Genomic DNA, 25,410 nt, shown 5'->3' on the forward strand with positions numbered 1-25,410 from the left:
AATTCCATTTGTGATAGATCGTTATAAATTAATCTATAATTTACATTACCGTAAATGACGCGTTCGTGACGTGTTTCATATCTACGCTAGAATTTCGAAAAATAACAGTTTCATTATTCTCTATAATGAAAACTCATTCATTATAATATAGTTTCTACATGACGGTGATAAAAAAAATTGTGTGAGCGATATGTCATTTAGTATCAGCACAGTAAGTTGTGAGAGTATAAGAGAGACATGAGAATGAATGAAAAGTAATCTAAAGCTGTTAAAGTGTAATAACAGATGGCGTTGTATTTAAATAATCATTATCTGACATAAAATTGCCACTTAACTCATACTAGCGACCCCCCCTCGCTTCGCTTCGGAAACTGTAATTTATTATTGATTTCTCCATTATTTAATCGATGTTATTATACATATAAACCTTCCTCTTCAATCACTCTATCTATTTAAAGAAACCGCATCAAAATCCGTTGCGTAGTTTTAAAGATTTAAGCATACATAAGGATATGGGGACCGAGAAAGCGGCTTTGTTTTATACTATGTCGTGATTAAAGTTGGACGGTACATCCAGGGTATATGTGAAGAGATGACGTACGCTGAGATACAAGAGAAGTACCCGTCGGACTTCAACTCCCGCGACGCCAACAAGTTCGCGTACCGCTACCCCCGGGGGGAGAGCTACGAGGACCTGGTGGCCAGGCTGGAGCCCGTCATCATGGAGCTGGAGCGGCAGGGCAACGTGCTCGTGGTCTCGCACCAGGCCGTCATGCGCTGTCTGCTGGCCTACTTCCTCGACAAGAGTGCAGGTGAATACTATTGAAGCAACATCTACTATTAGATTTATTTTTTAGATTAAGTTATAAATAAAACTCAAGATAAATCATAGAAATAATAACCAGTCACACTATCCTGTTAAACCAACTATTCGTGAACTGTTTCTTAAAACAAAAATAGCTAGTGATAGATTAATTAAATTTGTTCATTTATATTATTAATAAAAAAAACGAAGGGAACCCAAATTAATCAGCTGAGATGAAATTAAATGAAATGAGGTAGAATATGATTTCTGTAAAATGCTGGTTATTTACTGAGACTTTTTCAGTGGACTTTTTGGAGGATCCCAAGAAGCTACATCCAGCGACTTTGTTTCATTTTCCCACATTTGTCCACGTTCACAAATATTAAACAGTTAATAAACCACCGTTATTACACATTTAAACCTGAAGGAACACAAAATAGACAAAATAAAACTAATCACACAACTTGACTTTTGAACACGATTCCCGCCAAAAAGCCTTCCACTAATGTTTGTCATGTGGAATAACGATATTTGTGAAGGGTTGTCAGTTTGAACTATCGTATAAGCCGCGCCAATAAAGAAACTAATCGAAAATGGCGTCTATGTACCTGCACTGACAGAGGGTAGGGTCAACAAATAACAAGAACGACAGAAAGAAAAAGTTGTTTATTGTAAAAAAAATATAAAAAAAAAACAAATTAAAATGTACTTTACTTTATGCCCTGGTTGAGGAGGAGGTGTCTCATCTGGGATGCAACTTGCGTAGACACTTTTGCTGCCAGTCATCTAAGTCGCACAATTCGAAAGTGAAAAAACTCGAACTCAACAACAAAGTCACAACTGATATTCTTTCTGCATGCAGTACGCGCCGTGTGCGACTAAAGACAGGAATAGTTTAGAGTGAGAGCGCATGATCGCCGCCGCCATTTTGGTTTCGTTTCGTTTATTGGCGCGGCTTATAATGACCATGAAGCTCCACGCTGAGGGTCTGTGCTCTGTGTTCTGTGCAGAGGAGCTGCCGTACCTGCAGGTGCCGCTGCACGCGGTCATCAAGCTGACGCCGGTCGCGTACGGCTGCCGCGAGGAGCACATCCGGCTCAGCGTGGACGCCGTCGACACGCACCGCCCCAAGCCGCAGGTACACGACCCTTATGTACGCCTCGCGTCCTGATTTAAAGCTTAAGCGTCTACAAACCAACGAACTAGTAAAAACGCTGATTTAAAATCTAATACTACCAGACCTAACACATCCTGTGGACCGAATGGTAAACACGTCATTACGGATCCTCCCGATCCATTAACGGTGATTTTAGGTACCTCAAGCACCGGTCGTCGAACCAGTCGCTTGCGACGAAGGGCTCGATGAGTAAATTAACCCACAGACTCAGCCCACTGAGTTTCTCGCCGGATCTTCTCAGTGGGTCGCGTTTCCAATCCGGTGGTAGATTCTGCGAAGCACTGCTCTTGCTAGGGCCAGTGTTAGAAACACTCCGGCTTGAACCCCGAAAGCTCACCTACACGCTAGGGTAACGCTGATATAGTCTCTTAAGGCTATCAGCATAGGTAAGAAAAAAGCTTTTTGATGATTTGAACGTTTTACATAAATCAGGACTGTATAAACCGCCGCGCGCACCTCAATATATGTGGCTTGCAGAACGTATTTGTTAATCGTATCCCAAAAAGAGGAAATTAAAGGCATAAAATATATTCGACACTAAGTTCAGTTTTTTTTAAATCTACCTATATTATCTCTGATCATTTAGTCCGTGAAGACTGATATAATTAAGTTCATTTAGCTCACTATTTGATATCTAATCTGTATTGGCCCTGATGCGCCTGTAGCTTGGATAGCCTGCTAAACATTTACTTCACTAAAATGTATGCACTGCGGACCATCGTTGGCTCTAATACTTCTTTTATCATAGATGAAATGAACAATTAACGATATTCAAAACTTCCCGATTTTAACAGTAAACATAAATTGTGGGGCGTATTTGTGATATTTGCGGGTAGATACCAGTCTGACCATTATATCGTAAAAGCATGAAGAGTGGCGCAAACTTTATACAATACTATTCAAACTTTAACGTCATATTTCAGGAATGATGATAACGAAGTAGGCTTATCAGACCACGACGGGGCAACGCAAAGCCACCGTCGCCCGAACATGTCTTGTTAGATCCCCCGGATTCATTCTCGGTGCTTTTAGACCCCTCAAGCACCGGTCAGCGCCGTCGTCGAACTGGTCGATTACGACAAAGAGTTCCACGAACGAACTAACCCATAGACACAGCCCACTGAGTTTCACGCCGGATCTCATCAGTGAGTCGGGATTCCGATCTGGTGGTAGATTCTTCGAAGCAATGCTCTTGCTAGAGCTAGGGTTAGCAAATTTTATACATATCTGGAATATACCAATAGCTGGAATAACTTCTCAGATTACCAGCGAATTAGGTAGTGAAATAAAATACCATTAGAATCTGAACAAACATACCAAATAATTTTAGTTGCTATAATTGGATTCTCCGACCAGTGAGATAGTGGATGAAGTTTCATATCGAAGGGTGCAAGGCTATTTTATTTAAGCGACATTTCGCGACATTTAACTTTGTAATTAAAGGTCCGTATTAGCATCTACAATTCGATGTTTTTAATCGAACTTCAATTAACTTTATCCCACTCTAAACAACAGCTGAAGAATATTTTTAATGATATTTTGTCCAAATTTTTATGTTTAAATGGCTCTCCTGTAAAGTCACAGAAATGTCGCTCAAACCAAATAGACCCCTCAATATAATAATTAGGCCATTTATGTAATGATTATATAAATAGACTTGTAGTATTTAAGAAGGAATGAAGTGAAGAAGGAATTAAATAACCGTTAGCAAACAACAAATCAAATGTATAGGAGTAATTATAACTTATTAGGGTAAAAAATAATCGTCGAAGCCACCTTTCGTGAATTTATTAATCATTCGAAGCAATCGATATTGAAAAGAAAAAAATCGATTAAAATTTTCAATGTCACCACAACACTACAATAGGTAACTGGACACTATATAAATATTACTTTAAATTAAAGAGTGTCAATTAAATTAAAATAATTCTTAGAAATCGTTAAAAAAATAATTTAAATAAAAATCCAATAATTTTAACATTTTTGACGTCAAACTAAATGCAAATAATGGTGTCATTTTCGGACAACGATCATTGGTTATTGCATAATTGACAGTTAGCGTGTCGTATACTCTCACCCCAAATGACGTCATATGAAATAGATTAGTATATTTTAAAGTTTTCAATATGTATATCAGTTGTCCAGTTCCCTGTTTTCTACACTGTATGCCTGTTCACATTAAAATTACTAATAATACAAAAAATAATTATTACAATGATGAAAAACTAACATTATGTATAAAAAACTAAAAAAACCTTTCATTTCACTAAAAAAAAACTCACTATGTAAGAAAAAATGTGTAAATTTCGATTTTGAAAAAAAAACAACAACAATAAATTTTAACTTTTTCTAACAGGACAAGGAAGAAGCCACACCTGAGAGCCAAGTATGAACATTTTGAAGCATGATTTTTCCAAATTTAGCTTTAGTCGTTGGCATGAACTAAGTATCGTATGTTTTCATTTCCACAAAGGAAAGGTCGTTACAATGGTCTGAATATAACGCAAATGTAAGGCCACTTGAAACAAATACCGGGCACTGAAGTAAACTGCAGATCTACACGTGATTTTAGTAAAAAATAAAAAATGGTGCGCGTGGAAGAAGTGAAACTTCTTTTTCGATGTGTAGTATTGTGGTTTTCTTAATTTTTCATCCTCAAATCAGATTGGTCTTGTAATAGAGAATGCTGTGTATAAGAGATGGGACATCTTCAATATTTATATTCTTTATTATATTTTGAAGTATTAATAGAAAAATAATACTTCATTAAAATATTAGGCGCTACTCGTTGCTAACCCTCGCGGCGACATGTAACAGGTATACTACGCGCATGCGTTCGAGTGCCACGCATTCACTCTCGCTCTGTCTCTTTCTATTTCATGGTAGCGTTAAACGTTTAACGCAACCTTATTGGAAGTCTCATTAGAAGTTTCACTTCAATAAATAACTGGGAACAAATCACTCATGAGCATTCATCGAATGATCGATTCGATCATCTATCATCATCGTTCCCTCACTGCTAAGGATCGCGACCACATGTGACTTTCCTACCTAGTGTATTACATGAAGTGTGTGTAGTATGTGAAGTACATGATCTCTTTTTCGAAAGGCGATATTGCTTGATTGTTTTGTAGTATGTTGTGGTTTATATAATTTATATTATTTGATATGTATGTATGTATATCTACGTATCTATGTATTTATTTTGGTATTGTAATTATAACCTAGTGTTTATTTTCACTCATGTCTGCTATAATTCTTTAAATTATCGCCATGTATTAATTTTATCACAGCTACACACTTCTTGAATCTTTAACTTCATCAACGAGGGTTAACTGGAAGAGAATGCCTGCATGGCGTTAAGTTCGACTTTGTGCAATGTTTTTGTGCAATAAAGAATTATCAATCAATCAAGTGGCATGGAGTATGCGTATATTGCACATAAGCCTCAACCTACATAAGCTTCAGTCTCAGTCTATACATATATAGATAATAAATATCATACTACTGTTTGTCCGGCGTGGGAATCGAACCCGCGACCATCCCACTAGTCAGGGCCGCTAACTAGTGCAGCACCGAGTCTGTCATTTTTTTTTATATCTTTATTGCATAGTTGCGTGCGCCCCCGGTCCGCAGCAATGCGTTCAAACCGTATCTTGTGAGTCCGCGCGGGTAGGTACCGCCGTTTGCCTATTTCTGCCGTGAAGCAGTAATGCGTTTCGGTTTGAAGGGTGGGGCAGCCGTCGTACTGTAAACTGAGACCTTAGAACTTATATCTCAGTTGGAAGGCGGCATCTATGTTTTTGATGTGTTGTTTGCAAAACAATTTGAAGCAAAAATAACCAGGGCGAGGACGATTTCGTTTTTAAGATATATTATCAGATTAATGATTAATTACACAGCTTATTTAAGAACAAGATGTGGGTTGAGGTAGTGTCTGCACTGACCGCCCCAAACGACCTTTCCTTGTGATGTGATATCATACAATTTATATAATAGGATATTTTTTGTAAGATATTTGGAGTTTTGTGAGTGTGGAGTTTCACACTGGGTGCAGGGTGTGCTTTTGGGTGGGAAATTGGGTTTGTTCTGTTGGTGTTTAACCTTAAATTATGTAGCTTTGGGTTATTTATTTGAATATGTTTCCCGTGTATAATTAAAGCTATCAAAAGACGGTATTAAATGTAAAGAGAGGATTCTGAATATTCCTAATTATTTCCCAATAAATTTCGTAATCAATTAACTAGGAAAAAAAAGTCTGTGATTGTCACAATTTATTTTAAAAACAACCAATTGAGCTTAAGTCATTTAAATACAGCACTATATCGGGTGCCGATTCACAGAACACATTCTAATTAAAAAAAATATATTACACATAAAAATCGGTTAAGTCAAAAGTTAACCTGTAGTTTTAAGGACACGACTAATGATCGTAATTGTTCAGTATATCTATTAAATGCTATTAAATTCAGTATTTCTATTCTAAGACTTTCTTCACCAAAGGCTGGTCATACCACTGTCTGGCAATACACGAAACGTCAGCTCTATGTTGTGATGGTATGGTATCAACCAGCGTAGAACACGGAATAGATAAACGAATTATATGTATTTTGTTTTATTCGTAGGCGAATGGAGCACTAAAAAAACATTAGATTTGTGGTTGAGAAAGTTGCAATAATCTTCAAATTCAACAATTAAAATAAAATTATTCATTTGAATACACTCTAATGTGCACATAAAAAGTATTTTAAAAAAAAACAGAATAAATGAAAAAATCTTTTTTGTTACTGTTAAATGATTTTACTATCGGTTTAAAAAATGTTCACCGATACTAATTAATAAAAAAAAAAAACCTATAATCGTTTTGTTCATAAGTGTTTTATATTTTGTTTAATATTAAAACTACTGAACGAAATGATGCCGTGAATAAATGTAGTAATAATAATAAATAGTAATAAATGTAATATAAATTAGCTTTAATTGTGATCCACTCAACTAGTTGGTGGTAGGAAGATTAGTACAAGAATAAGAGATGGCGTTGTTTTCAAATTTTAATGTCGTCCACAGATAATACCAGCGCCGCCCATAAAACCGCCCGTGCCTCCAGTCCTGAATGGCGAAACGAATGGGGATCAAAACGACGATATATCTCATTGAAAATTCTTGTATTTAATTTTTATAAAATATATTAAGTAATAACCGCTTTGTAGAACGAGACTGACTCGAGAAAAAATATCAGAAATAGAGATACACAAAGAATTTTGGGTATATTAGTAGTTAGTAACATAATTCATAAATAGAACGAACAGAAAAGTGATAGATATATATTATCTGTCCTTTTCTCTTCATTGCGTAAATTCAAAAGAAAATGCTGCAAAGTGAGTTTCTCGGTCGTCTCGTTTTATAACTGCGACTAATAAGGTTAAGTTTTTTTTTTTTATAAATACCTATTGTAGTTACTGGCAACGATGGTGATGAGCGTGTGGCTCCTTGCGAGGGTTCGGAGAGTGATGTTACTTGCATATGTTTGTTAGACGTAACTGGTAAGAGAGTAATGTGGTCGCAGATTCCTGTGCGGGCGCTCACAAGGCTAAGGAGGCAAGGCTTTATATTTCGTAGCACCAATCACGTACGTGGAGTGCGTTTGCGAGTACGCCTGCCATCGGAACGTCTGTGTGTTTAGTGCGAGTTTTTTAACGTTCTCTATAGCGTAAAAGAAGGGCCGCGGTACGCGAGGAATGGCGACGTCTGGTGAAGCGCACCACCAACCGAAGTGATGACCACGACCACTCTGCCAAGAGTGCATACGACTGAGAAGAAGAAATAGCGTAAAAGTTAACTCAAATTTGTAGGCAGTTGGAGCAGTGTCCCTAGCGGCAAACGTAGATAAACGTTCCGACTCCATACAAATATGAATTAACTTTTACGCTATCGAGAACGTTAAATAACTCGCACTAAGCACACTGAGCGTGGGTAGGATGCGAAAATCATCGAATATAACAAAATCCTTGCCACTAATTACAATATAACGTTTAAATATGTAACGATTGTATCGTCCTTTATAAAAATATAAATTAATTTAAAAAAGTATAGGTATATTATGTATATAATTTTTCTGGTTTCGTGATATGACAGTGCAGCGTGGGCCGGGTTCGTTCACGTTTCGTGCATGTCGCGTATGTATACAACATAATGTTTCTTTGAATTAATAAATAAAATCGCATAGAATCTTCTAATTTTAAACATTAGTTTTTGTATTTGTAAAAATAAAAAATCATATTTTATTCTACGTATCCTAATCTTGCTCGTTTGAAATTCCTTAAAAAAAACGAATTAATACAGGTTACGTAACACGCAATGTAAATTTAAATGATCTAAGTTTTGAAAACATGCTCCGCACCTCTTCACACAAAGTCAATGGTAAAGGAAACTGTGGAAGCCGTATCAACTCTGATTTAGAACATTACAATGACGTTAGCGGAAAGCAATATTCCTTGCGAAGTCACGCTGTATTAACAGTATTCACATATCGTGAACCCGCAATGTATAGTGAACAAAATTTTCATTCAATCGACCTCTGCTTGAAGCGTTTTGTTTTTGTAATCATTCAGCCTTGCGTGAGCGTATGTGCTTGAGAGAAATAAGAGTCATGTAATTATTAGTGTTTATAAAAACTAAACTTCGATAGTTCACTTTGTTATGGCGAATGTTGCTATAATATCAATAAAACTGTGCAGCTCGAACGAAGTGAAACTTGCATTGGCCCGACTGCTACTCAGGAAGGGTACATTTTAAAATAGCCGTACAGAGCGTTGAAAGAAATGTATTAAATGAACGTGAGGTCGATGAATTTGAGACTGACAAACGAGCTAAAATTGTTAAATTTTAAGTCATCTTTCTTTTTTACTATTTTTAATTTAGAATCCAAATAAAACTTTAATTTTTTTTTATTCACCTGATCAAGCTAATAGTTAATCAATATAGTTAAATGACTTTTCCATGTTTACACATTTCAAGGTAACCTGTGGCAAAATTGTTCTGTCACTGTCATTGCTGATGGCCATTTGAGCACGATAACAAAGCTAGACGGAAGTTCTCAAATATATTAAGTGTATAATCTATGCGGAAGTTGTTGAAGCTAACTAAGTGATATGATGTGCTACACGTGTAGGTGAAATCGGTCGCTTTTAATTTGGTAGTAATAAGTTTGTTCATCGTTCGCTAGCGTCAAACGCGTCAACACTCTATGACCTATATTTTTCCACTCCTCCATTTTTTATAAATATAAAATCGTATGTATATGTTCATTATTTAATAAGGATTTATACAAAATGGCTATAGATATCAAAAATAATGTAAATCGTGTATGTAATTTAATCATTTATTTTTAATTAAAAGTACTTTATGTGGGTTTTTGTTTTCTTTCATTATACCTTTTCATGATACTTTATGTGTACTGCAAGTGTACTCTATCAAGACATGTAAACTAGTGTCAGATTCTGTAGTATAGTGCTGACTGCAATTCGTAAGTTTAAAAAAGCTATTTTTAAACGAAGCCAAGATTGTCGTTAGTGTTATCTGGTGAATTTTGTCGCAAGAAGTTTATTCTTTCCTGTGATGGACGAAATTAGTTAATTTTGATACATACAGTGTGTAGAAGCAATTTGTTTACATTTTTCGGCTGTGGTGAACAGCTTTTAAACGCAATGTGTTAAATCAGCCTTTCCCAAAGTGGGCGATAACGCCCCCTTGAGGGCGCTACAGGCCTAAAGGGGGCGGTAAGAGACCCAGAAAAAAAACGGAGGCGTTGTGTCGAAGCTTGGGAGGCGATTTGTAATTTCATCTAGGAGGACTCTTAGACACCGACTGAGCTCTCGCTATAGTGTTTTACTTTTGTGGTAAGTAGGTGAAAAAATGGGGGCGCTAAAAAATAATTTATTCTCAAAGTGGGCAGTAGACAAAATAAGTTTGGGAGCCCCTGTGTTAAATGGTGGAGACCGCGTGGTGAACGAAATATTTATGGCGGGAACTCCTATTCATACCTATTCGTTTGCACTCGCCGTGTATCGAAATGAGATATACCAAAGAAAAGTTATAACGGAAAAAAACAAGCATCGTACTACATGTGTATGTTCTTTAAAAAGACTTCGATTTTAAAACAATAATACGCAACTGAATGGCAGTTTTAAATTGGCTGGCAAACAAAGCATTATTGGTAAAATCCTCATATTTATGGCCAAAATAAACGACCGTTAACATAAAATCGAAACAACCATTGAATATTAATTAATTTCCTTCAATTTGTTTTCGTTTCAATATATGCCATAAATTAAATCGATACCCGCAAAATCTTCATAACAAAGCAGCGATCGGAGTTGAGTTTATCTTCTTTTCTTGCGACAATTTTGACCGCCCACTATCCGAATCTGAAATTAACCTGCCTTCAAAGTATTTAAGGTATAGCGTCATAGAACGTTTTTTTTTTCAAAGGTCTGGAAGTCTAAAAAAATTATACAGAGTCTAAGCTGTGCCCTTGGCTAATCATTAATGCATAGTTAATATAGTTACATAACAATAATGTTAACCCACAGACACAGCCCACTGAGTTTCTCGCCGGATCTTCTCAGTGGGTCGCGTTTTCGATCCGGAGGTAGATTCTGCGAAGCACTGCTCTTGCTAGGGCCAGTGTTAACAACATCTGTTTGAGCCCCGAGAGCTCACCTACACGCTAGGGTAACGCTGATATAGCCTCTCAGGGCTATCAGTATAGGTAGGAGAAAAAATCAATAATGTTCATGACCAACTGTTACCATTCCATAGATAACACAGATATCTACCAGTCATAGAAAAAGCGATCGTATCGAGCCAATGAGCGTGCGCACTTCCTTGGTTGGTCGTAACAAGGTCACGTGACTACAAGCGTAGATGTGACTATGCTTTAAGACTACACAGACTAAATAAATTACATTGAAAAAAAGCATTGATAGAGACTAAATTCGTACCAGTTTCAATATCGAAATGAAGCATGTTCAACTTAAAGAACGCAAGGCACACGGGGAACGAGTCTCAGTAAAGCCCTTCTGGTGATTTTTTTTAAAGAAGCATTAAAGAAAGCATTAATGAAAGTGTAGATATCTGGGAAAACAAAAAAATCGCTGGGAGTGACCTTTCGGGTTCTTCTAAAAAGTCCATTGGACTCTCAGTAACAAGTCATCATTTAACTGAGAAGCTGGTACAATCTTGCCTACTTCGGCCGTGAATAAGTGATGCATTCCAGCTATATGGATATGATAGTCAATATACCATACAATTATGACTAAGAGCTCACGAATCAAGATGAGTTCACGCTATGGTGTCTATGAGTTCAGGTAATCATTTAACACTACGTGGATGGTGAAATCGTTCTCCCATCTAGTATTTAGATAAACCACTCATAATTAAAAAATATTGAAGAATGTGCCGATATTGCTGAACTCCCAACGATGGTCACATTTAAGTAACATTAAAGCAGTGGCCGCGCACCGCAAGTGCTGTTTTTTTTTTCAAACATTTTACATGCGCAAATTGAGTATATTTATATATATTGAGTACTTACTTAACAAAGTTTAACAGTTCGATACCTAACCTTTTTATAGAACTGAGGGATTACTGTTTCACCAGTGATACACAATCTATCAGTTTAATATGTGCCATATTAAATACATACCATATTCCCGTACAAATATTTTTATTTTTCCTACCTATGCTGATAGCCTTGAGAGACTATTTCAGCCTAACCTTAACTAGTGGGTGAGCTCTCGGGGCTCAAGCCTGACGACGTTGCTAACACGAATCCTAGCAAGAGCTGTGCTTCGCAGAATCTACCACCGGATCGGAAACGCGACCCACTGAGAAGATCCAGCGAGAAACTCAGTGGGCTGTGTCTGTGGGTTAATTTACTCGTCGAGCCCTTAGTCGCAAACGACGGGTTCGATGAGAGCGATGACCGGTGTTTGAGGTACCTAAAAGCACCGTTAGTGGTTGGAGGATCCGAAATGACGTGTTTTTTCTCGTGTCGTGCCGCTTTGTCGAAATAGCGCATTGATGCTGACTGTAGATACTTACTAATGGACTCTAGGTCCAGGTCATCATGCAAGTCGATGTTCCTAGCGATCCACGGGGCTCCGACCGCTATCCTGCAAAAAGGGGATTGAATTACTTGAAGTGGCTTTAAGTTAGTGCGGGCCGCGTGAGCGAACACTACACTTGCATATGTCATGACGTGGCGTATGATTCATCATCATCATCATCATCATCAACAGCCCACAGTCGTCCACTGCTGGACATAGGCCTCTCCCAATCTACACCACTGAGCCCGGTCTGCTGCTCTCCTCATCCACTTCTTGCCGGCCACCGTGCGGAGGTCATCGCACCATCTAGCCAGGGGGCGTCCCACGTTACGTCTTCCGCTGCGCGGTCTCCACTCTAGAACCCGTCTGCTCCAGCGATCGTCAGTCCTACGGCATATATGGCCAGCCCACTGCCACTTCAGCTTGCTGACTCTTTGAGCTATGTCGATGACTTTAGTTCTCTGTCGAATAATCGCATTCCGGATTTTATCCTTCAGAGAAACTCCGAGCATGGCTCTTTCCATGGCTCGCTGAGCGACTTTGAGCTGACGGACCAACCTTACTGTGAGTGTCCACGTTTCGGCTCCATAAGTCATTACCGGCGTATGATTGGAATGGTGTAATTATTCTAAGTCACCTTATTTCTAAGGGACAATTTACTTCATATATAGTCGTAAAAATATGTCGTCTATGGATATATAAATACTTATTACTTATTAAGTGTATTTATTATCTATGGATATATAGTTAATAATTGGTTTTTGTGAAAAATGTTACATAATAGTATGAAGTGAAATGAAATGAAGTTGATTAATTTGGAACATTAATCATTTGGCATGAAATGATATAAATTGAGTGAGATGATGTGGGATGAAATATAATCTCAATAAAGTGGTGGTTATTTAAAGAGACTTTTTCAGTAGACTTTTTGGAGGATCCCGGGAAGCCACGTCGAACGGATTTGTTTCATTTTCCCACATTTGTGCACTTTCACACAGATATTAAACAGTTCATAAACCACTGTTTAAACCCGAAGAAACATTTTAAAGACACAATAAAACAAATTCACACAACTTCGTTTCTCGCGTTCCCGCCAAAAAGGTTTGAGGGAGTACGTCTATTGAACAGGTAAAGGGACCGTAGTCCATAAAGCCCATTATTTGTAAAAAAGACCGTAACTGATTTCCGTTATTTATGGAGATAAAAAAGGGAGGAATTTATTTATCTTTTCTTCTTTTTCTCCACCTTATCCCACTAGGTGGGCTCGCCACTTATATTTTCTCTTTCATTCTCTTCTATCAGCCGTCATCTCAATACTAACTCCTCTCTCTCTCTCTCTCTCTCTCTCTCTCTCTCTCTCTCTCTCTCTCTCATATCGTCATTTACACACTCCATCCTTCTTCTTCGGTCGACCTCTTCCCCTCTAACATCCACTACCATTTTCATACATCTCCTAGTCACATGCATCTTCTCTCTGCGCATCAGATGTCCATACCACGCTTTTTAAGGAATTTATTGAGATAAAAAATTACTAACGTATTTTACTTTCGACAAAAATGCCCTTTCTTTAAATATTCAAACTTCAATTTATAAAAAAAAATAGAATATACTAATAGGCTTTAAAGTAAGTCTGCTAAAATGAATAAGCGAATGCTATACATTCCATTTATGCGGTAAATCAAGACAGTTTTCTTGATGCTGCAGATGCACACAGCACGGTAAGTCGACTATAGGTATGCTTTGGATTACGAGACTGGCTGGAGATGATTTGAGTATGAAAGAAAATTCATTCGCGAATCAGCTGCTCTTGAGTTGTTAAGTCTCCTTTGGAGGGGCTCAAACAGCTGTTAGCAAATCCCAACCCTCCGGACTGAGCCTTGCTCGCCCACCTGTTCTGGTAAAACTGGAAAGGCCGTCGGGCCATCAGTAATGCTTTCTTCCTAAAAAAAAGTATAAAAGGTTGAAGTTTAACAACACAGCAATTTATACCTTGAACAGTCAAATTTAAAATAAACAATTTATTTAAAATCACATTTTGATCATTACATAGAAAATGCAACACGGTCGCTCTGCCATTTAAGACAACAACATTTTCAAATAAGGCCTTTTTTTCTTTTCCTGAGTCGGCATCTTCATTTCTGAATGTAATGTCCGGCTTGGTGACTGTTCTCTCATAACCCGATGTACAACTTCTCTCGACGCATCGTCAGCTGTCCTAAGTGCTTCAAGTATACCTAAGCATGACGGTAAGTAACGCGATCAGTTTTTGCCAACGCGTAAATAATCGACCACGTGGTCTTTTCCTGTCGACATGACCTTCTACAATCAGCTTTTCGAGGTTGTCAGTATTTCTATGAGCAGTGTGTCAAAAATAGTTAAGCATGAGCGGGTAACAAATTGTAGAGAGTCTGTTATGAGAACACTTTGACTTTGAGGAACACTTTGAGAAAATCTTTTTGTTAAAGTACCACGACAAAAATCATGAAGAAAAACTTTGTACGGAAGTTGATCGACGCCGCGCCGATGGCAATTTGACCTGCACCGGGCAATGACACTTCACGCTGACAGTCTTATTTAGAAATCGAAATCGATTATGTTTCTGGATCGATAATGATCTATGTTAAGCATTGATTATTCTACGTTATCTACGGAATTCAACCAGCTGTCAATGACATTTCGACGTTTGAAACGTATCTTTACGAAATGCGATTTGCATTGCATATCATATAAATAACATTTTAATTAAATTCCGTTGTAAATAATTAATTTGTATTCGATCGAGGTAATGATTTCGGAGATCTGAAAAATGGCGTTTAATTGAAGTGTCATTCAGTTTGTGCAATTATTATTGACAAAAAAGAATGGCCTCAACTTTGAATTTAGACGAAAAATTCAATCGAGGTGCGTGCGACATATTTTTAATGTGACCTAATTGAAAAATACACGAAAAGTATTGTGTTATAAATTATATAATTATTATGTTACAGTGCGTAGAAACTTTTGTTTTTATTTGGATATTGACGACCATGGAATAGCACGAATATTGTCTCGACGAATTCAAGACATGGGGCTGGTAAGTTAATTTAATAACATGATATTTTTACCGCCAAAAATGAACCTATTTACTGTTATAATATGCAAGTAAGTAAATATGTAAAGACATTTTTGGTTATATAGACATTGAAATAAGGCTAATTTATGAGCGCTTCTTCCTTAACACAATCTGCTTAATTCTGCTAATATACAATTTGGTCACGTTATCCTATAAAATTAATTCCGGTTTACGTAAACTCTAAAGACGTCGTCAAGTAAACTAAGTTAAGTACTAAGGCTACGTAATTTATGAAATGTTTTGTTTCATAATTTAACAAAGAAATGCAAATGCTTAAAATATTATTAAGAAATTAAATTAATTCATCTAAACAAAATTAAGTTTTAAAAAAATGGGACGGTTGTAGATAGTTTTCCTGCCCTAGTGCGAAACGGAATGTATCTTTTCTGAACCAATGGGTAGCTAGCAATCTTCCCCCTCCAATATTAGCGCTATTGCAGCGCCTCCAGTGATCAAAACAAAAACTATTGTGAAATATCTCCATCTTGTATGACAGATTTGTGTTTGTTGTTACTTTTCCGATTTTATTTAGTTAATATGTTTAAATTCAGTTTAAAAACATTATGAAAGATGTAAAACTTATTGTCGAACATATTTACAAACAAAAATATATTTTAAATTATGAACAATAGCAGTGAGATTCAATTCTATCAGTGACGAAGTGGTCGACTCAGTGACTGGTATATAGTTACTTATTTTTGTGATAAGCGGAGCGCGGGGGCCTCGCGGACTGCTTTTATGTAAGTATATACATCTTGTTTTGCCCATACGTGTGCCCGGACAGCGCGTTTGAGTCATAATCAGCCTGAAAAGTATTAAAAAGTGACATAGTGGCGAGTCTAGCTAGTAGTTAACATTCAATTTCAGGTCATCTTTTGTAGGGTCGCGGCCGAGTCGCCGCCGTCGCGTGAAATGCAGCCGGCCGAGGCCGCGCCATACTCTCTTTCGCGCTGCGCTGCACTACATTTAATAAAAATGCCGTTTCAATTGTAGGTTCTTGAGCCAAGCGTGTGACCGCTTAATTTTTGACAGTTGTTATTGCGTACCGCATACACCGAGAATTGACTTTTATGTTAAAATGTTAAGGGTCAATTTCGTATGCACGGTGATTGTGTGTTATTTTTTTGCGCGGGACGGTTGGCGCGAGTCGCGTCGACTCGGTCCATGAGCCGTATTTCAAGGAAGCCTCCATAACGTGTATGGAGGCTCCGAGCGGCGTCGATATCTCACCGCGCCCGGCGCCCGCCTGCACTCCCCGTTACAATGTGTCAATCGCGATGTTCGCGCGAACTATGCGTTCCGAGAATGCTCATCACTAACTATGTCCGTGTGTTGTTCGATTGCAACACACAGCACGTATTAGGTCAGGTCACTGCACTCGACACTTTCGTAATTAAATCAAACGACATAAAACTCGAATAGTAAACAAAGAAATTCCAATTTGCTAACTCTTAAATAGAAAATATGTCAAAATTGACGTTTCGATTGTTTACAAACAATACGAATCTTTTGACTTCTTTGTGAACTAATAATTGGTAAAAATCTGGCTTACTTGTTGGCAACACCAATCAGTGATCACAATTCGAAATTATAATGATTTTTTCTCTTTTTTATCATAAATATCATTCTTCTTTTATTTTGAATACTGTAGATCATTCATTCATTCTTTTTAAATTCAATCCCATATAAGTTATAACAAAAGGGAAACAAACTAAAACTAATGTTGAGTGACAACAAATTGGTGGGTACATATCGACGCTTGAAAGGCAAACGTGACTAAGCGACAATGCGTGAATTTTACAGTAGACTAATTTAAAGTTGAAATACCTGAAAACAAAATTTATTTTAACGAAACTAGCTGTAATAGAATCTAGCTAGTAGCTGTAGGATTGAAATGATTTTAATAGACCTAGAAATATATTTTTTTTGCGCATCAAATATGGTTATTGCCTATCATTTATGTACAAAGCAGTTATTGTCGCTTAGTCAGGTTTGCCTTTCAAGCGTCGATATGAATAACTAATTACCTGCATTTAAAAAAAAAACTGAATAGTAAAACATTATTATTATTTAAAATTGTATTTTATGAAATCAAATATCTGAACATATTTATTTCTACTGGTTGTCTTAAAAACTGTTTGAATGCAACTGCTTTCCTGAGTAATGCAAGTTCAACAAATTGCGATATCTGAGCAATTCATATGAACAATGTGGCTATAATTTATGACATTGTGCAATCATAGCATAATATGAACTTACATGTGAAGATACCATTCAGTCTTTTTCTGCCATGATCTAGTCATACTTAGGGTTTTGAAGGGTTGCATAGCCAAATTAATGGTTGCAATTTATTGAAACAGTCTTTAATGGTATGGAGATTCAAAAACTGTCATTGTTGTGAAAATTAAAAAAAATACTCATTAGTGAAGTGTCATTGTGTTGTTCTAGTGAGAACAACACTGCCTGTCTATGAATCTGTATCTTGAGTTCATGAATGACTCAAAATAAAAAGATAGTATTGTCTCCATTTTTTTTTTCATTATTCATCGTGTTTTTCACAATCCCCAATTATGTAAAAAAATACCAGGTGTGCTCTTGAACCAGCTGCCGTACTATATCACTCAAAAATGCATCTTAATGAATATGAATCTATGTGTAAAACAGATATACAGTACTACAGACCATTGTATCTCTGTATATGGTAACTCCAGAGATCTGATAAATGTTTATTTGAACAGCAACAGGAGTGCTACCTGTCATCTCGTGTGAGCCACGTCGTGAGATCGCGATGTCCTGAGCGTCGTGCCGATGCCATGCTGCAGCGGGCGGTTGCGCCCCACCGCCCCTACGTGCTGCTCACCGTGCACAAGGTATCAATATCAAACAATTTTCTCACTTGTTACTCTTGAAGATTTTTATACCTTCCACCTTGCTCATTTTCCAAATAGAAATTTAAAAGATGCTACTTTTTAATCTATAAACCATCTTCTGTCAATGGAGTGGAATCAAAAAGTAACTATATTTACTCAAGCACATCAACTAATTTGGGATGTACAGATTTTTGTTGCAGTAGTTAGTTCAGCTTTGATAGTTTTACAATTTACTAAATATATCATATCTCATAATGTAATGATAATTGTGTACCATCTGTATTCACGATAATACTAACATATTATTTGCTAGTGATAAAAAAATAAGAAAATGGTTACTTTGTTGAAATATGCTTAAATTTATATTGCAATTTGTTTATTTATTGGAACTTAACAATAATGAACTGTATAGTTTTTATTTATTAAATCACATGAAATAAGTTCACTATTAAAAATGACTGATGCTCATGGGTGGATAATTATATTTTCATAAGTAAATGATTATTATTAATGATTCAGCTCTAAAAAAAGATTATAAGGTTGCATATTAGAAAAAAAAAACTGATGTGGTCAATAAAGTTTTTTTTCTACTCAATGTCAGTTTTCGTGTATGCAAAATGCAAAGCTTCAAATTCTAATATATTAAAAGTTTGTTTACATAATAATCAATTCCCACAAATGAGTACCAACTTTAGTAATAAAATGGGTACTAATGGTAACACATTTTCAAGAACTACTTCCACAATGAACATTGTGTAATGAGTAGTAATTTCTGGTAAAGCATTTTAAGAGCCTAAACAGGTAGGTAATTCACCACCCTATTCATTCTTGTTGCGAAATACCAATGTCTTCCGATTTAAAGTGTGGGATTGTCCTTACATAGTGTATAATTGAAACTCACACCTGTTTCATGGTTGGTGATTATATTAACATACCAATAAAAATCTAGAGACCCCTTAAGCCTAAGTGAACTGTGAGCTCTTTCTCTAATCTATACTAATATTATAATATTATAAAGAGGAAAGATTTGTTTGTTTGTTTGTTTCGAATAGGCTCCGAAAGTACTGGACCGATTTGAAAAATTATTTTTCCATTAGAAGCCGACATTGTCCCTGATGAACATAGGCTACTTTTTTTTTATTTTTTTTAATTTTATTTTTTTTGTTTCATGTGTGTTTTAATGTTTCCGAAGCGAAGCGAGGGCGGGTCGCTAGTCTTGATTATAAATAAACAGTAAAAATATATAAAAAAATAAAAAAATAGACTAACAGAACATCTTTAAAATAAGGAATACACATTTAAAGGGAAAATCTCTGTATGTTGTAGTCATTGGGTTGGCAACTACACAATAAGTTTGTTACCTGTAGTTTACAACTATAGTAATAAATATCCACCATTCACGCATGGTGGAGGATGGCTGTATAATAAAATGTGATGATAAACCATATCTAAACTATCTATCTATCTAGAGAAATCAATGAGTTCATCTTTAGGGTAGCCTTTTGTTTAGAACACTTGATTTTATACAAATAATGGTTAGTAATAGAAAATGTATGGAAATTAAAATTAATCACTGGTAGTCCTTGTGATCAAGTTTTAAAACTGTGAAAATATTGTCATAAGAAGATAATTAATAATAATAAAGAAGTGCACGCAGGTGCTATTAATTTTTTTATTTATAAAACTGGTGCTATACCAAGGATTTTTTATGCAAATTATATCATTCAGAAGTCAAAACAGTAAAATCCTGATATGGAAACTGAGAAACCTGATCTGTGCACTTAGCCTTAATTGTCAGTCAAAGATTAAAATCATGCAATAACTCAAAATGTTGTTTGTTTTATATAATTTAAAACATTATAATATCAACCCAAAAAAAAATGTTAATCATGTAAAAATTTAATAACTTCATGTTTTGATAACTCCGCATAAAATTTTATAAATGTAGGTAACTGATGTATTGACACATTCTAATATAATATCTTGTAGTTTCAAGTTGTTTCTTTGTGACATTTTTTAATTTATCTACATTTAGGAAAGGTTACAATTTTAAAAAACAAAATTGTCCTATATAGAGACCGAAACTGCTTCAGGTAGGCAAATATGATAAAAAAACTAAAGCCAATAAATGAAAGGCAATTTTTTTCCAAATATAATCAATTTGATATTTTAATTTCAACTTGTGGGAGCATGGTAGCCTCTTAGATATTTTTTATATTTCACCTTTCACTATCAATTAATTTGGGTTACTTTAATGCTTTTTATTCATATTTATTCTCACAGCTATTTATTAAACTTTCAGGCTGTAAATCTATTGGATAAGCTATATGACACGTTCTTCTCTACGCAGCGTAAAGCGCATGACAAGCACTACCCTAAACATTTTATCAAGATTGAATTTTTGGACAAGTATGGAATGTTTCTAAGAAAAAATCCTCTTGTACTTACTGTTCAAAGGTAACTATTTTTATTTGATTGCATGTTTTTTTTCTATTTCCAGACTGTGGCGGCCCGTTTTCAAGGAATTCTATGTATGGCCCGAGATATCCATAGAACCTGATCCGCCTAGAGAGAAAAAGGAGAAGACAGAGTCCTTAAAACTAAACAACCTTAAACAAAGCACAAACACAACAGGTCAGAAGTAAGTAATTTACCACCAAATCTACCTTATTTTAGGCATGTCCACTAAAAGAAGCTAATAGTTATCTATTGATTTTAGAATGACCAGAAAAAATAAACCTAAAATTAAAGAGAAGGAAGACAAAGAGCCAAAAGGAGGCTACTGTGAAATGTGTAACGCAGACTATGCTGATGCTGCCTTACATAGACGATCCCCACATCACTTAGCATTTGTCAGAGACCACACCAACTTCTTAGCACTGGATTCTTTGATCAGTTCTGGTGCAGATGTTACAACATTCCTTGATAAAGCTACACCTATAAATGGAGAAAGAAGATCACTAAGAAAGATGTGTAATGGTGATATTGAACTTCCAAAACGGCGATCCAAGAGGTCCCAATCACCAGATTCAACCATGAATGGAAGTCAAAGTCCTAAAAGGAATGGGGGCCTAGACGATGAGAAAAAACATAACACTAGATGCAGCAAGCGTACTGAAACACAAGAAGACAGACACTACTATAAGGTAGTGAGCACTAAACTTAGATCTAGTGGTGGATTTCCAACCAAACGCAAGGACTCTCCTCCAGCTTGTAACGGCACTAAACCATTAGTAGTTAAGTTCAGAAAAGTAAGACGATCAGAGCTCTCGGTTCTGAGTGATGAAGCAGAACAGTTTATGTTCCCAAAACGCGCGAGTTCCACAAGTTCTACTTCATCAGATGATGAAAAGGACCTCGGGTTAAGGTCAAAAAGCACACCTCAACCCCCACCGATATCTATAGAAAGACGGAGATTAGCTAGACCTGTGGCACTCAAGGAAGAATCTTCAGAGGAAGACAGCTGGCCTGAAGATAAGCGACGACGGAAACGACGTACACCAGTTGTAGTGAAACGAGCTCGCAGATCACTAACTAAACCTGTGGAAACTGTTGTGCAGCAGCCAGTACCTGAAGCTGTTAAAGACTTAACTCCACAACCAGACCCTGATACCAACCCCCTAAGAGAAGAACCCACCGAGAAATGTATGAAGTGGGAAGATGGCAAGCTGAAATATACACCAGCTGTCGAACAACTTGAATTTGCCTTTGAGTCGGTTCCTCGAAGTGAACCTTGGTATGAGACTTTCAAAAGACAAGACCAGGACAAAGTAATCGCTAGGAATGTATCACAATATTTTTGTAAGTATTCCTGTATTAAATTTTACTTCATTTTGAATTGATATATTATGTATTAAATTAATTTAAAATAATTTTTCAGCCGTTTTCTCGAAGTCACCAGTGTTACCATATGAAATGGGTCAGTTGCCGCCTTTAAAGCCAAACTGTTGTCCTTTGAGCGATCTAACGAAACGGGAAGACAAACCTGGGCCGTCAAGGTCGTATGGCACGCGTGGCATGAAAAAACAAAAAGTAAGGAAACGAACAGCAGCAGTTCTCGCACTAGAGTCACACCCGCGAAAGTCGCCGCGAGAACACGCCTCCACCCTCGCCATCCTAGGGTCCGCCGGCCTCCTACAACGTCGCAAACAACACGACGACGCCAAGTCTACCGCCTCTGAAGACACCCTCAGCGATGCACCTCTCAAGCTTGAGCCGCCTCCTTCAGAGCTGCATCAGGCATCAGAGCGTCTGCAGCGGTTTTTCTCTGAACTGTTCGAAGACACTGCCGAACTCGAAGTCGCGGACGACATGACCGAAGGACACGCCACCTTCAATACTCTCGCCACCGCCACCAACGCTCCCGACGTCTCCAGCCTCATGTCTGAGTGTGAGCGCTGTGATCTCATCCGGAATGAAATCAAAGAGGTTGTAGGACGACCGCGGGGAAAACGGGGTAAATTCAAAAAGAAGAATCGGACGGGCTGGCCGAACAAGAGAAAACAGAAAAAAGAATCTCGAGGCGACAGCATTGAGTCTGAGAAAGCTGAGAGCGTAGAGAGATCCTCGGCCGAGCCGCCCGACGATGACACCGCACGAGATATTGTCAGCGAGGAGGACGCCGAACCTTCAGAGCTCGAAAACGAAGATCCGCCCGACACGACCACGCACACTACACAGGATCGAACATCAATCGACTCCCAAGAAACAAAAACAAATGTCGACTTAAAATTAACTCCATACAAAAGCGAGAGCAAAAGAGACTCCGATTCGGAGAAAGATGACAACAAGAGCGTGTCGGAAGATGAGAAAGAGCTGAAAAAGAAGAAGCGTGCATTGCAGGGTCTATGTGAATGGTTGCAGCCTGTAGTGCGTGTTGCGCGGGTGGAGACGCGCACTTTGCGCTCTGCCGCACGGCCTGCTTCGCGAACCAGACCGCTGCGGTAGCATCCCCGCCACTCTAAACAATAATAATGTTCCTTCTCTTCACATCAAGTGTTGCGGTTTTATTAAGTGATTCGGTGAGTGCCTTTTGAAGTTGTGGAAAAGACTCGAAATATTGTTCAAGAACCGCTCACAGCATCAGTGTATGTACACTTATATACTTTAATCACTGCAGTCTCCTGATCTCGCTAGACTCTGCATAAAATGAACTACAGTTGACTTAGAATGATGTGTGAACGTGAATAAGTTTATTTATTTCTTATGTAAATATGATTTAGTTATAATGTTTGCATGGACCCTTAATAGGTGACTTAATTTTGGAGTTGATAATTATTAAAGGAGCTGTGCAGTATTTTGTTTAATTTTAATCTTTTTCAATAACTTTGATTGTTTTTCAGACGCTTTTAATTAAAGTATATTATGTTAACTAAAGAAAATGCTATTAACAAATTTTGTAATAAAGAATCTTTAAGCTCTGAAAAACTCATTTGTTGTTAGTCTTTTTTTGTTAGTCAAATTATTATAGATCTGTTTTGAACAGGTTATTTTGTTGAGCTCTGTGAGGAATGAAAATTAAAGCGGCTGGAAATGATCGTGTTCAACAAAAGACGCTCGTTTCGAGGCTTGGAACTTCGAATTTACTTTGTACATAGCATTGTAATTTATGTAAGATGTTAATGTATGCATGTGTAAAAATGTACATTGTGATCAAACTGTATACATTTTAAGTGGTGGTAATTAATATGTTGCCAAACCAAAAAATAATCAATTCAATTTCATTTATTGTACTTTTTTTGTGACAAATTTAATATACACAGAAAAAATGTGACTAGCATTTGAAATGAAATATAATTGTGAACTCATGAAGTGGGTGAGACGCGAAACTTGGGTGTGGACATGAACTTGATTGATACGATGCAATCTGTGACTACCATTGGCATTGTTAATGTCTGTAAACAACCTTTACCTTTCTCGATTGCAACCTTATAGTCTTGCAATCTGTGGCAATTACGACAAAGCAATAGTTCTTGTATTTTAATTAGGCGGGACATCGTCAGACGCATCAAGTCTGCCCCTTCCAACACTACATGACGATCACGACCACTCTGTCAAGAGTGACACATTTGAGAAGAAGAATTATGATATATATTGAAGTCTCAAGAAGGACAACTCTATAAATTTTTTTTTACTGTTCCATAATGTTCAAGTTTCGTATCCACTACCGCTACCCAGTGTGTAACCTTAGTGTACAAAAGTAACAATGTATGCTTAGAAGTTTTTTCTTTTATAAATGGTTGAGTTGACGGAGATGGGAAAGAGATGCAGGGGGAACCAAAGTATTATTTGTGTACTAGTTGTTTCATTGTTTACTGTTAGTATAATTCAAAATATAGTACATTCCAGAATTTTATTGAACTGCTGTTATAGTGCAATACCATAGTAGATTTTAACATTGTATATAATCTGTCAACTCTTGACGTCCAATGGAAAACGTAGTGATGTAATGAAACACCTACCAAGAATAATCTTGTGTAACTAACCTAAATACAAATATATTACCGTTTTGAATAAGTAGTTTATCAATAAAACCAGATGAAACTATTTCTCTTGGACAAAATAATAGATTTCAAAAACTTGATGTAAAAATATCTGAAACTTTTTAAAGATTACTTTCTCAAATCTGTAGTATCTCAATGTTGCCTGTATAATTAAACTGAATGAACCATCAGAATTTCCGTAAATATAAAAATTTAAGATCTGATTCACTTTTCAGTAGTGCGTGTAAGTGTTGTGTTTTATTATTCAAAAAGTGATAATCCACCGATTGTGTTGACCCCTGTCTCCTGATATTCCAAATAAAGTTGTATAAAATATGATAAGGTCCTCTGTTTTATTTAATTGTTCTAACGTGAGATCACCAATTATAATATTAAATAATACTTATTATATATAATAGATGGATAAAAATAGGAACAGCAATTTAGTACTACAAATAAAATATTTCTTTTTATTGGATGATTCTATTCTATTCTATGATATTATTTTATATTCCTGTTACAACAAAACCCATAAGACTAGAAAAGGTATACCCTAAACCCTGAACTATTTAATGAAATATTATCAGACAATGGCTTTGAACTTTATTCAAAAAACATCGCTTTGAAAAAAAGTGATTTCATAATCATGACTTCCAAGTGAAGCTAAACACCAATCACAGCGCATGATGCCATATTCAGTATTTTTGTGTTATGCTATGTACTAACTATGATCAGTTATGTTGAACACCACTGCTCATCTACTCTGCAGGGCACAATCTATATGAAATTGTCATTTATAAGATAGTATAAAACTAATTAAGACTTGGTATTTTAATGAAAATTTTGTCTTTCAAG

At 36.6% G+C, this 25,410-nt stretch overlaps 2 protein-coding genes across 9 annotated transcripts in view; both read left to right on the forward strand.

The window, feature by feature from the left end:
- Pfrx (6-phosphofructo-2-kinase/fructose-2,6-biphosphatase) overlaps window positions 1-9,395 on the forward strand; it is a 36,250-nt gene extending 26,855 nt beyond the window's left edge. For 2 of the 4 annotated variants that reach the window (XM_028180112.2, XM_028180114.2), the window contains exons 7-10: window positions 578-812; window positions 1,816-1,943; window positions 4,339-4,368; window positions 7,050-9,395. In XM_028180112.2, coding sequence (XP_028035913.2) covers window positions 578-812; window positions 1,816-1,943; window positions 4,339-4,368; window positions 7,050-7,139 — 483 coding nt within the window. In that variant the 3' untranslated portion in view covers window positions 7,140-9,395. The remainder of the gene's footprint in view (window positions 1-577; window positions 813-1,815; window positions 1,944-4,338; window positions 4,369-7,049) is intronic. The other 2 variants (XM_028180113.2, XM_089729282.1) reach the window with 1 other exon arrangement.
- A 5,352-nt stretch (window positions 9,396-14,747) lies between these two features.
- chif (DBF4-CDC7 kinase regulatory subunit chiffon) lies at window positions 14,748-24,897 on the forward strand. 5 transcript variants are annotated; one of them, XM_028180134.2, is made up of 7 exons: window positions 14,751-14,992; window positions 15,079-15,164; window positions 17,942-18,073; window positions 20,376-20,482; window positions 20,574-20,714; window positions 20,793-21,874; window positions 21,954-24,897. In XM_028180134.2, exons 1-7 carry the CDS (start codon window positions 14,953-14,955, stop codon window positions 23,018-23,020), a joined length of 2,655 nt encoding a protein of 884 aa, XP_028035935.2. In that variant the 5' UTR covers window positions 14,751-14,952; the 3' UTR covers window positions 23,021-24,897. The 5 variants fall into 5 exon arrangements, with proteins under 5 accessions (XP_089585409.1, XP_028035935.2, XP_028035937.2 ...); XM_089729283.1 differs by lacking the exon at window positions 20,376-20,482 and having other exon boundaries at window positions 14,748-14,992; XM_028180135.2 differs by lacking the exons at window positions 14,751-14,992; window positions 15,079-15,164 and adding an exon at window positions 15,670-15,943.
- Window positions 24,898-25,410: the final 513 nt, after the last annotated feature.

This window comes from Bombyx mandarina, chromosome 08, assembly GCF_030267445.1.
Source record: "Bombyx mandarina strain Sakado chromosome 08, ASM3026744v2".
NCBI classification, from domain to species: domain Eukaryota; kingdom Metazoa; phylum Arthropoda; class Insecta; order Lepidoptera; family Bombycidae; genus Bombyx; species Bombyx mandarina.

What these genes read in the sequence shown, in the direction of transcription:
- chif (XM_028180134.2), top strand. Translation starts at nt 14,953, where the DNA reads ATGGCCTCAACTTTGAATTTAGACGAAAAATTCAATCGAG. An exon ending in AAGATTGAATTTTTGGACAA is followed by an intron (nt 20,483 to 20,573) that starts GTATGGAATGTT and finishes TTCTATTTCCAG; the next exon opens with ACTGTGGCGGCCCGTTTTCA. An exon ending in GAATGTATCACAATATTTTT is followed by an intron (nt 21,875 to 21,953) that starts GTAAGTATTCCT and finishes ATAATTTTTCAG; the next exon opens with CCGTTTTCTCGAAGTCACCA.